At 41.7% G+C, this 12,847-nt stretch overlaps 1 protein-coding gene across 4 annotated transcripts in view; it reads right to left on the reverse strand.

The window, feature by feature from the left end:
• Positions 1 to 2,671: 2,671 nt before the first annotated feature.
• The window catches only part of PITPNM2 (phosphatidylinositol transfer protein membrane associated 2), a 432,451-nt gene continuing 422,275 nt past the window's right edge, over positions 2,672 to 12,847 (reverse strand). For all 4 annotated transcript variants that reach the window (XM_030220215.1, XM_030220217.1, XM_030220216.1 and 1 more), the window contains 4 exons: positions 12,508 to 12,657; positions 12,203 to 12,386; positions 8,635 to 8,763; positions 2,672 to 6,637 (listed from right to left, as the gene is read on the reverse strand). In XM_030220215.1, coding sequence (XP_030076075.1) covers positions 6,287 to 6,637; positions 8,635 to 8,763; positions 12,203 to 12,386; positions 12,508 to 12,657 — 814 coding nt within the window. In that variant the 3' untranslated portion in view covers positions 2,672 to 6,286. The remainder of the gene's footprint in view (positions 6,638 to 8,634; positions 8,764 to 12,202; positions 12,387 to 12,507; positions 12,658 to 12,847) is intronic.

The following is a 12,847-nucleotide window of genomic DNA, read 5'->3' on the forward strand; positions in this document are numbered from 1 at the left end:
GGGCAGAGTGGAATGTCTTATGTGACTTTGCTCCCTTTTTCCGGGAGCCTCATTCTAAGGTTTCTCCGACAATGTGAGGGCAGTGGCTTATATCAATGAGCAAGGCGGGACCTGCAGTCATCCAGTGGTGGCGGAGGTGGCCTCCCTTATTAGTTGGGCAGAGAAAAATCTTCTCTGCTTATTGGCAGGTCACAGCGTGGGGTCCTTGAATGTGTTGGTGGACTTTCTCAGCAGGCACTTCTTTGACCAAGAATGGGAACTATCCAGCCAAGGGTTTCAGCTGATAGTGGATTGTTGGAGTTCTCTGATTCTGGACTTGATGGTGTCGAAAAGGAATGCCAAAGTGCCCAAGTTCTTCAGCTTTTGGAAAGAACCCTGGCCAGAGACACATTTACTATAGGTCTTCTCTCCTTGACCCATGGTAGGCCATGTGTTGAAAAGGATTGCATTGCACCAGGGTAGAATAATTATCATAGCTCTGGATTGGTCGCAGAGGCCATGGTTCATGGACATGATTTGACTACTCAGTGGGTTCTCTCCATCTTCTGCAGGTACATAGCCTATTGAAACAAGATCCAGTGTTCATGGAGGATCCATGCTCCTTTTGTCTTACAGCTTGACCATTGAAAGGGCTCAGCTGAGACGAAAAGGTTATTCTGATTCGGTCTTTGCTACCTTGCTTCAGGCTCAGAAACAATACAAATTCATGGCGTATATGAAGGTATGAAGGACATTCGTGGGCTGGAGTTCTGAGAGTGGACTATCTCCCCTTCGCTGCCAACATCATGCACATCCTAGTGTTTCTCCAAGCAGGTTTTCAGAAAATATTGGTGTTGGGGTCTCTAAAAGTTCAGGTTGCGTCTTTGGCTTGTTTCAGGGGCTGACTACAGAAGATGTCTCATGCGGCTCACCCAGATATTGTTCGATTTTTGTGGGCTGCGGGCTGCTCGCAGCTTCCCTTTTGTACACCATGTCCAGAATGTAACCTTAATTTAGCACTTTGGAAGGCCTCCTTGAAAGATCTTATTCTAAAGACAGCATTCTTGGTGGCTGTTGCGTTGGCAATGTAGGGTTTTGGAGCTTCGGGTTCTCTCTTGCCGGGATCCCTTTCTTCGCTTTTTGGAGGCAGGTTCCTTCCTGTCTTTTGAAAGTGGTATCAGCACTTCATCTCAACCAATCTGTGGAACTTCCATCCATTTGCAGAGAGGACAAAGAGACTCTATATTCTTCCTTGAAGCTTCTCAATGTGTGTAGAGTCCTCATTAGATATCTGGAAGTCACAAATGAGTTTTACAAATTGGACAGATTGTTTATGCTTTTTGGTAAATAAAGGCTTGGTCTCATGGTTTCCATGCCCACAATTGTTAGATGGTTGAAGAAGATTATCACATCAGCTTATTTGCTTGCAGAGAAGTAGGTTCCTCAGGCCTTGCGGGCTCATTCTACAAGGCATATAGTGGCATCCTGGGTGGAAACTACCTTACTGTCTCTGGTGGATATTTACAAGGTGGCAATATGGTCAACACTGCATACCTTTGCTAAGTACTACAGGGTGGACATTGCGGCATGCTCGTAAGCCACTTTGAGGCTTCACTCCTCAGGTCAGTGGTGCTAGGATACCACCCACTCTAGTGATTGCTTTTGAACATCCCACAGGTTCTGGAATAATGGGAAGCTATATAATGGAAGGAGAAATGAGGTCATCCCTGATAATTTTCTTCCTATTAGTCCTTCCCACTATTCCAGAGACCTGCCTAAGGTTTCTGAGATATTTAGTCTGTGGAAAGTAATGGGTCAAGTAACGACTTGTCACCTTGCATGGAGCTTTCTGCATATCTCTTGCTTTCTACAAGTTGTCCAGAGATGATAGAGGTTCCATATGTTTTATCATCTGGTTTGTGTCAGGTTAGCAAGTTATTTAAGGTTGTTGTGTTTATTCTGAGTTTCTCCTTACTGCTTGTCTACATAAATACTGAAGAGCTAGACTGGATGCCAAGAAAAATATGTCTCAGCTCAGTTTTTAGTTTTCTATCTCCACCTGCTGGTTGATGGACACAGCTATCCCACAGGTTCTGAAACAGTGGGAAGGACTAATGGAAATAAAATTATCAGGTAAAATCTAATTTCTCCATGGTCGTTCTCTGCCATCAAGATCTGGATTACCATAAGGCCCCTGAGCCAGTGGTAGCCCCTGTTGTCATTTTTATTTTGAGCTCCTAGTTTACAACATCTTTTGTGCTTTGGGGGGGGGGGGGGGGGCTATGACGAGGCAGTGTACCGGTATGAGAGACATAGCAGCAATAGCAGTGGGATGGCATGGGACTAAGTGGAGGTAGTATCTGTGCCTATCTGTTGGTTGAAGAGCAAGGGACAGGCTAGTGGGAGGGAAGGAAGAGGGGAAAGTGGTCAATATGGAGCTATGTTAGGCCACAATGAGATGTATGACTGCTCCAAGATGCATGGCAGAGTCTACAATATGTGCAGACAGGAGCACATTGGGGTTTGCTATCTGCTCAGTCTATTGTGCAATTGGCAATTGTGCTTCCATTACATTTTGAGTTTTATAAATAAAATTAAAAAATCCATAATTTCTGAAGTATTGTCATGCTTTTGAAAATTAAAATAAGACAATAAGATATTTTTAAAGAAAACAATTCTTGGAGGCTAAACAATTTTGATCTGCTTAAACAATTTGTGTTAGATTTTATTTTTTAAATATTTGTTTTGTGAGTTAAACTCTTTCATAGAAAGGTTAATGGAAGTTCCAGATGTCACCAATAGTGGCTGGTTTTACCAGTACTCAAGAAACCATTAACTGAAAACAAAATCCCACAGCCTTTGGTGACCATCATCCCAACAGCTCTGGTTGGTGGGACCCTTATTAGGGACTTCTCTAGATGCCCCAGCTGTTGAGCGTCCCATTACCCTCCGCCATCTTTTCTCCTGTAAATGAAGTTCCCTTCAGCAGGTGGTCTACTTTCTGTTTCTCTCCTTTTCGGTTTCATACAGTTTAGGTTCTATGGTATTTTGCAGAGATACCAAAAGAAGACAACCAGAGATAAAAGTTAGCCTCCCATGTCTTTAATCTGTGTAACGTACAATGATATTGTATAGAAAAAGCACACTCAAGCTTTAGAATGATGTACTACATAACAAGAGTGAGAAGTTGTATGTATGATGATTACATAGAAGCAAAATAGATTCAACAATATTGCACACACTTAAAAGAGTAACACAAGAAATGAAAACCAGGAAGCAAGAGACAGAGATCTTCTGTAGGAATCAATCCTATGATCAGAAGTTCAGTCTCTTTCTCTCTCATACTTATCCTCACAGAAAATAGTTTTCAGCCATGTCCCTAAGAAACAGCTCTTTATAAATAAAATAGAACATCATTGAATATAAAATTGACACATCAACATTATCAATATCTCTATGGGCTTAATAGAAGAGAAAAATATAAGGCTTCTGGAACTAACAGGAAATGCAGCAAGAATGAACATACCTGATCTAGCCAGGCTCGTAAAAGTGCAGGTTTCTGTGCGGTGGTGGGACGTGCATGGCTCCATCACTACTCCTCTGCTTTTCATCTAACAGCTTTTTCTAACACTGTAAACTTCTTCTTTTTTGTTTTTTTTTGGTATCGTAAAATTATGATGCGACTCAGGTGGATGAGGCAAGGAGGAGTTGGATCGGACAGAATTTATTAAAGGTGGGGGAGGGGCAGAATGCTATAGATTCTCTGTTATAACAAACCAACGTCCCAATTTTTTTAATACTTTAAACATTGCCATAGATATTGAAAACCACTTTAGCACGCATACTCTGGGGCCTTCTTCCAAAATGGACAGAAAAGCTGCCCTCCTATTGCTATTGCTCAAGTGAAAGCACATTGAATATATACAGTATAAAGTAGGCATGAATGGCTGGCGAGAGAAGATGACATGTTCTGGATGACCTGCAAATCTGTCCCCCACCTCTTCTGTACACATCTACAGAACATCTGCATGTTATCAAACCAGCACCCCCCCCCCCCCCCCCAAAAAAAAAAAAAAACCAAACCACATTGCTCCGTCGAAATCATGGCAAATGGAGGTGGCAAAGTGGGCAAAATTCAGGAGCCTAAATAAGGAGTTAGAGGACCACTGAATTGTAAGATGATTGTCAGTTCTATAGTTTGTGTTAATTTTCACATGGATTAATGGATATTTTAATATTGCACTCCTGCACACACAGATACATTGAACTTGGTCCATGAAATAATTGCTTTGTACATAATGCCTGAAACAGACCAAAAGAAAAGCTACATTTTAAATATTAATCTCCAGAGGTTCCACTGCCTCCAGATAACGTCCTCTACATAAATAAATAATTCTCACTTTGTATATACCCACTTCTGAACATTTACATTACTCTCTGTGTACACTATCTACACACTATAATGTTAACATCCTTTACAGAATTGTATTAGTTCTTACTTGTTTTGTGAAGTCTTAAGAGCCATTTGTGCTCAAAAGGACCATGTCCAAATTTGCAACATGATTTTGTGACCACACTGTTGTGTCTTTTGGCTACGTACTACTGGAGATAGTAATTCTTTTTTTACACAGTTTTTAAAACAACAACATAAATCTCAATAAAATAATTCACATTTCAGTCAGTAACTGAGGATGTACATTCAAAACAAGCATATCAAGCCATCAGAAAGGGAAATCCATTTTTTATCACTAAAAATTCATGTATACGTAGTTATCAAAAAGTGTTTTATTTTGTGTTTTGCACCTAGGATAGCTCTAAAAAGTAGAAAGCTCAAGTGAGTCTTTTTTGTTTACATTTTTATTCACCAATAAAAATGAGCAGATTTCTCTTTCTACTCACACCAAGGAAGTATGGATTCTATTCTGGAAACTGCAGCTCTGTGGAAAGAGCGAATGACACTGTGTCCAAAGCACTTTCCAATTCCTGATGGCTTAATGAAGAAGTTAAGCTTGACCTCTGGAGAAGGGCAGCAGTCACAGTACTGGGTGGCAAGTACAGGCAGGCTGCACCCAGTACTGGAACGAATTCTTAAAGTCAAGTGGCTACAGTCTTTGAAAAAACATTTCCTTTTATAAATAATCTCCTACGGTTCAGTAGAAAGCAGTATAAATGTAACAACCCTGTAAGAGGGTAGCAGTAAGTTCATTTTGCTCCGACAGTCACATATCGAGAGCACAGTACATATCAATCCCTGCCATGACCTCACCTAAAGCAAAAGAAAAAGAAAAAGATAAGGCCTTTTCTCTATATATGTGTCCCTTGGACCACACTTCTTTCATTCTCCTTACTGCTGCAAACATTTCTGAATGAAATAAATATACCCTAACTTAGCAATAATTTGTTATATCATGCCCTACAGACAGTTAAACGCAGCTAAATGAAATGGTAACACGTCTCCGTTCCAAAAATTATCAGTGCAAAAAACAATGAGGTTTTACAGTTGAGTAACTACAGTAAGCCCAACTCCTGCTTAGCTACTAATAAATCTGAAGAGAACTCTGAAGCACAAGACTAAGGTTCCAAAGGGTTTGGGCCCTCCATTTTGGTAACAGGAGCCATGCTGGACATTTGTGAATTCACTTGGTGGTCAACTTCCTGAAAGAATGGATGAAATGTTTTGCAGGAACCTAGGATAGGTGGCTGCAAGCAGCTCCATGGCTTTTCCTGGAGTGCCTCACAGATTTCCACAGCAGCATGGAATCTGTCAGCAGCCTACAATGTTGCTGGCACCCCTGGCAGTGCAAAGCAAATATCAACAGGTTGTCAGCCTCCTTCACAGATACATAATTAGCAATAGAAAAGGGTGATCCAAGCACACACCTCTTAATATAAATACAGTGCAACCAAAATGCAGACCCAAACCCTTTTAACTTCTACCCACAGAGTGAAAATCTGCTAAAGGCATCGTTTTCATAGATGGCTAGGAAGAATTCGCAGCTGTACGTCATTACGCAATGGATAAGGAAAGGATGAAGAGTTGGCAATGTTTGTAAGTTGTAGACTTTCTTCCTCTTACTCATTCACTAATCAGAAGTCGTCTTTTGGGCTACTGTTTCAGAACACGCAGCATCTTGCAAGGTCTGCAGTTCAACACATGAAACATATGATTATCATCACATCTGTCAAAATCTCCTTGTTGTATTGTAGCACCATGTTGTACCTTTGTGTCCTGAGGTGCTTGCCTTCATGCCTTATGTTTCCTGTAGAGTCACAGGGGGCTGGCTAGTGGGCAGGATAGTATGGCAGCTTATTTCTGACTTAAAACGCCAGATTCCAGTTTGGCAGTGGTGGCGGTGGCAGCTGTGCCTCTCCCCCAGCACCCTGTGGCAATGCTCATGCTTCTTTGGCTGCGCTCCTTCTCCCGTTCTCGGTCACTCTCTGACTGGCTTTGTGTTCTCTCTGGCCTGTGGTTTGTGCCCACCACAGGCTGAGAAGAAATGGTGCGGAGCAAATGATTCCTTTTCCTTAGGAAATCTGTCTGTCCAGGAAGGCAGAAGCTGCCCTTTCGCAGTGCCATTCTGGAAGTGTTTTTGGCAGGTCGTGACCGATGATTATACTCCAGCTGAGCAAGGTGAGCTGCATACCCCTCTGTAATAAACTATGTAGAAATGAAAACAGAATATGGGTCAGATCTCATCTCTTTGCTCTGCTACTTCTCTCCCCTCTTGCACTAGGAAACCATCACAGTAGAGCGTAAGGTTGCACAGATATTTTACATAGCCACGCTGTGTTGTACTGTGTAGTTTATATAGACTGGGGGTGAATAGGTTTTTGCTCCATTTATTACTCAATAATGGACCTATACACCTCACACTAAGCAAACTTTAGCATGTACTTGCAAAATAAATTTACATGCACACATAGGTGCCATTTCAAAATGATTGGGGGTGCCAAACATAATACAAATTATTCTTCCCTGGACACAATGAAGAAGTTTACTCAATACTGGGGATACTCAGCAGCCACAGTGCTGACTCCTATGCATGTATGTTAAAAGATTGTGTGCTCACGGGTAAAAAAAATTCCCCTAATACCATGCTCACAAAATTGTCATTATAGAAAACAAATGGACAGGCTAAACAGTGTGAGCACGTTGCAAACAAATCGGAGAAAATAATTTTTAATGCAACGTGTAATTAAACTCTAGAATTCACTGCCAGAGAATGTAGATAGCTTAAGAGGGGTTTAAAAAGGTTTGAATAGCTTCTTACAAGAAAAGTCCATAAGCCATTATTAAAATGGACTTGAGGAAAATCCACTGCTTATTTCTAGGATAAGCAGCATCACATGTATTGTACTGTTTGGGGATCTTGCCAGGTACTTCTGACCTGCATTGGCCACTGTTGGAAACAGGATAACGGGCTTGATGGACCTTCGGTCTGTCCCAGTATGGCAATACTTATGTACTTATACCAAGCACACTAAACTGAGAATGCTAGTTCTTTTTTTCCTCTTGATCCTCCTGGCTGCCAAGGGATATACACCTGGCACAAGGAGGCTGCTTTTCAACGTAGAGATGGGAGAGCTTAGTACACAGCAGATGAGGAGGTCAAACAAGAGACTGGAGTTCTAGAAGGGCAAGACTGTGTGTTTAGCATCATCTATTGATCTTTATTGAGCAGTGTGAAGGGATGTGGGGAGGGGGGAGGGACCCAATGATGAATCTGGTGTGTGAATATGCCTAGGTAATAATGTTTCACTCAAAAACTATGTTGTGTTTGTTAAGAGAAGTGTGATCAAATGTATTTGTCCCACAGGACTTACAGGTACATTTGTACAGAAACTGAAAGCTCTCAAGAGCATGCTCAATTCAGTGTGAACGCAATATTTAGTTTCCTGTGAGTAAGTGAAATGCTCACATTAGTAAGATACCAGCAGGTTAAGACAGGCAGTAAATAGCAGGCACAGTGAGCATCCCATATTAATTACCAAGCAACTGCTAAGCCCACATCTGCATACAATGTTCCTTTATTTCCAAAGGGGGGGGGGGGGGTATCTAGCAGTAACGCATTCTAAAATTAGCATACAGTGAAATCTCAGCAGGTTAAGGATCTGCTCTCTGCAAGAAATCCTGAAAAGTCTCAATCTTCCTTCTGCTTGTATTTTCAGATCATCTGTTATTTTGAGTCTGCTTTTCCCTCCTTAAAGGCCATGGGTTTATTTGGAAATCTAATCACATCTTATCAAAGGTACCACTGAGAATAAATCCTCACCCTATATACTGCACACAATAAAAGTCCTAAACAAACAAAAAAAATCATCCATTCCCTTCAGTGTGTCCAGTAAAATCAATTGGATGTAATATCCTTACTAGTTAAAGGTGTTTAGGCATAAATAGACATTTCAGATAAACTGTCTGCAAAAGCTTGTAAATCCTCAACCAATGCAAAAATGCAAAGAAAAACTAAATTGTGCAAACTGATAGGTTTCAGCCTCAAACAAATGTGGGTCAAGACACTAAGACACAAAAAAATGTTTTAAAATTCTGTGCCGATTCCACACCAAAGGGCGCCCTCAGACTTACTACAAATACACTGCACTTCCATGCTTATACACCGAGCTTAATATATAGAGGAACAGAATGAAGGATCTTACCTGACACTGATTCTGTAATTTTTTGGTTGGCCGACCCACAATGTAAGTCTGTGAGGGTGATAACCCAAGAGAGCTGTAGACTGAAATGTCTTTAGTGGAGCCGTAGGCTGCATGAATCTTCATGTGTACCTGAGAAAGGCAGAGAGGGGAAAGGGTCAGGTAAATAGATTTGTTTCGGCCCTCTTTCTGTAGCACTGCCCAAATCCATTTACCCATTGTCTCTGGAACTGGTATCACAGAACAGGTCATCAGTTTATATGGACTAGATCAGGCTTGTCCAAGTTTTTGGGCTCCATGCAGAAAAGATTTTAAACTCAATACGATACCTAAGAGGTAACCAATGTTAGGACCTCAGTAAAGGAGTTTTTTCAGTAATAACCCTTGCTATAGAGTTTTGTACAACTTGCAGTGCTCTCAGAGAACCGTTTGAAATACCCATAAGAAGGCTATTACAATAATCCAGCAAGGGACAGACTACAGACCGGACAACCTTTCTAAAACTGTTCTCTGTAACAAAAGATCTGATGCATCTGATAATTCTTAGCTTACAAAAAAACCTTTGAAATTCAATTTTGAACTTGCTTCTTCGTTGATCAAGGTGTATCTAATTGGACACCCAAATTTCTAATTTCTCTCGATATCAGAATTTCCAAAGTATTAAAACTAATCTACATTAATAGTTCCTGACAGGAAAAGGATTTGCGTTTTTGAGACATTCAATTTTAGCTGGTTACCAACCATCCATTGATTAATTTTAGCAAGAAACAACCTTGGTTTATTAAATGTTTCTTCATAAGAGACTTCAACTGGTAGTGACAATTGAATATTTTATTTTATTTTTGTTACATTTGTACCCCGCGCTTTCCTACTCATGGCAGGCTCGATGCAGCTTACATGGGGCAATGGAGGGCTAAGTGACTTGCCCAGAGTCACAAGGAGCTGCCTGTGCCTGAAGTGGGAATCAAACTGAGTTCCTCAGTTCCCCAGGACCAAAGTCCACCACCCTAACCACTAGGCCACTCCTCCACTGTTGCTACTATTTGACATTCTACATGGAATGTTGCTATTCCACTAGCAACATTCCATGTAGCAGCCTGCCCTTGCAGATCACCAATTTGGCTGCGCAGGCTTCTGCGAGTCTGACGTCCTGCACTCACAGAAACAGAAGCCTGCGCAGCCTTCTACATGGAATGTTGCTAGCAACATTCCATGTAGAATCTCCAATAGTATCTATTTTATTTTTGTTACATTTGTACCCTGCGCTTTCCCACTCATGGCAGGCTCAATGCGGCTTACATGGGGCAATGGAGGGCTAAGTGACTTGCCCAGTTCCCCAGGACCAAAGTCCACCACCCTAACCACTAGGCCACTCCTCCACTGAATATCATCAGTGTACAGTTTATATTGCACTCCAAAGCATTTTAAGATACACAATGGAATAAGGAAAAGATTGAACAATACTGTGGATAAAAATGATCCCTGAGGGACCCCTGTTGGACATGTAACAAGTTCAGATTTTTCAACTTCAGTAAACACACAGTATTTCCTATTTCATAGAAAAGAGAGGAACCAAAGTAACACAGTACTTGTTAAACCTAACTATTGTAACCGGTTCAAAAAGATTTTGTGATTGATGTATCAAATGCAGCAGAAACGTACAAAGTAATTAAAAGAAATTTAGTTCCTTTATCAAAACCAGTTCTAATGCTGTCCAATAAGGAAAGTAACTATTTTTCAGTGTTGTGGACCTTTCTAAAACCAAATTGATGTTGGCCTAAAATTCCCTTATCTTGAAGATACTCATCCAATTGTTCAAACACAATTACTTTTTGCAACAAACGGTAGTGAAGAAATAGGGCAACAGTTGTCAGCATTAGTATGGTCTAATTTAGGACTTTTAAGCAAAGATCTGACAGCTGCAATCTTCAGTGCTGATGGCATTATACCCGGATGCATTAATCAAATGAGTGTAAAAAGGTAAAAATGGAACTCTCAAAGCTTTCACCATAGAAGGGTGAATGTTGTCTAACCTACAGAAGGAGTTATTAATTCCCATAAGAATTTTATCAAAATGAGATTCTGAAACCACTGAAAACTCAGACCAAGACTGTGAATCACTCACAGGATTATAAATCTCAACCGGACGTGCATTGTTTTCAAATTGGGAAACTATCTGCTATATCTTTAAACCAAAACCATTAGCAAACGCTTGAGACAAGATCATCTGTTGGTACAAACTTGCAGAAGTAAATTTCCTTACAATAGCAAAAAGCACCATTGTTGAACAAGGGGCTTCCTCTGTTTATTAAAATAAGATTTCTGAGTATTCACTCAAGCTGTATGATAAGATTATAATCTTCCAGAGTCAGCCGACAAGGACATATTCTCCAAGCCCTCTCTGCCCATCTAAGCTCCCGCTTTTTAAATTTTTACTGAGCTTTAAACTGGTTGTAGCCAGTCTAAAGCAAACGTTATTTAGTGAGTAATGCAAAAGGGTTTTTTTCTGTGGCTCTAATGTGTGCCGTTAGCAGCCACTGAAAACCTTTGCAAATGCATTGCAAGGAACTCATTAGTATTAAAATGAGCATTCTGAGCAATGCATAGATCTGAGTGCCTACCTTTACCATGCAAAATTTTACAGCAGGTCTGGATCTGTTGTTATAGGGAGCAGCCTGCTTGCACTGTATAGTGCAAACAGACTCCTCCCAATGGTAGGTACTCAGGACCCCCCCCCCCCCCCGCACCCCAAAGCAACATATCCCTGGTGGTCCAGTGGATCCCAAACCCCCCAGTGCCCCCCAGAAAAAATCCCCAGTGGTCCAGTGGACCTCAACCCCCCCTCCAGCAAAACTCTCCCTGGTGGTCTAGTGACCCCCACCCTTCCCAGTACCTTAAAACAATGGAGGCAGAAGGGCAAGAGCAACACTTCCTTCTTCTGGACCCACCTGCACAAAATGGCAGTGCCCAGCCCCTGCCTGGTGCATCCTGGAATGCACTGGGAGGGGATAAGCACCATATAAGGATTTTTTTTCTACTAAGGTTATTAGCCCCACCCAGTGCATCCCACTTCTGTGGCATCATTGGCCCTGGCCATCCTGGGGGACAGAAACAATGACTAGAAAGTAGAATGCAGGTTACCTACTTGGTAGTGCTATGTCCTGCTACTGTGCCAGCCCCCAGTTCATTAAAGGCTAAATTGTTCCTTAAGACATCCAACTCTTGCAGGGAATAATGTAATGGGTACAACAAGATAATGGGAGTCCAAAAACACACTACTTTAACAAGAAAATGATGCATGCCTCAGATTAGACCACACTGCTGTGCGTTTTCTGGATTGGAGTGATCTAGGTTTGTATTTCCTATCCATTGGGGCTGGATCGTTACGAGCCTATGTGGTATCCTTGGTTGCTGCTGTTAGTATGCACCCCTTAGCAGAAAAGTGATGGTAACCAGTGGAGGAGTAAAGCAGGAAAAGAGAGCTCTGTTTGCATTAGAGATCATGACTGAGCCTGAAAGGGTGTGACTGGATACATCCTGTAGCTGACACTTCAGGGAAAAAGAAACTTACATCAGTGATGAGGCTCTTCAGAAAATTGGCTTTGTGTCTCAGAGGATCGTGGACGAGACCATCGCAGAAGGACACGATCCCGTGAGGAAAGTTATGCTGTGCCAGCCACGCTACTACCCTCTGCTTCTGCATATCAGGTCGACCTGTGACATATACAATGAGGTAGCCAAGGTCTTGCCAGTGCCTACAGAGCAAATGAATAATGCGTTATGCACACCTTCACTCATTACCTCCAGAACCACCAGCAAGTGGCTGTTAACTGTCAATATGACATTACGCAAGCAGTATTTTCCCCACTTACTGACCTTACCACATCCACTGCTCCGGCTCGAACTTTGGGGTCACTGCCCATGATGGAAACACTGGCCGCAAAGGAACCATCAATGCTGAAAACCACAAATTCTGTTCCTTTGGGTAGAACTGTGATATAGCTGTCTGCATAAGTGTGGTCTCCTCTGAAAGAAAAGATAAGGGGGTAGTTATGTAGAATGTGTTAATGCATTTGATACCCTGCAGGCCCTTGACATTGCCTTGTTATAAGCAGCATACTGGGAGGTCAGTATGCAGCTAGCTACCTTTCTTATGGCCACGACTGCAGGTCACTCTAATGGTAAGCTGGACCTGGGCATGTGCAGATTCAGAAGT

This window comes from Microcaecilia unicolor, chromosome 11 (genome assembly GCF_901765095.1).
Source record: "Microcaecilia unicolor chromosome 11, aMicUni1.1, whole genome shotgun sequence".
Classification (NCBI taxonomy): Eukaryota; Metazoa; Chordata; class Amphibia; order Gymnophiona; family Siphonopidae; genus Microcaecilia; species Microcaecilia unicolor.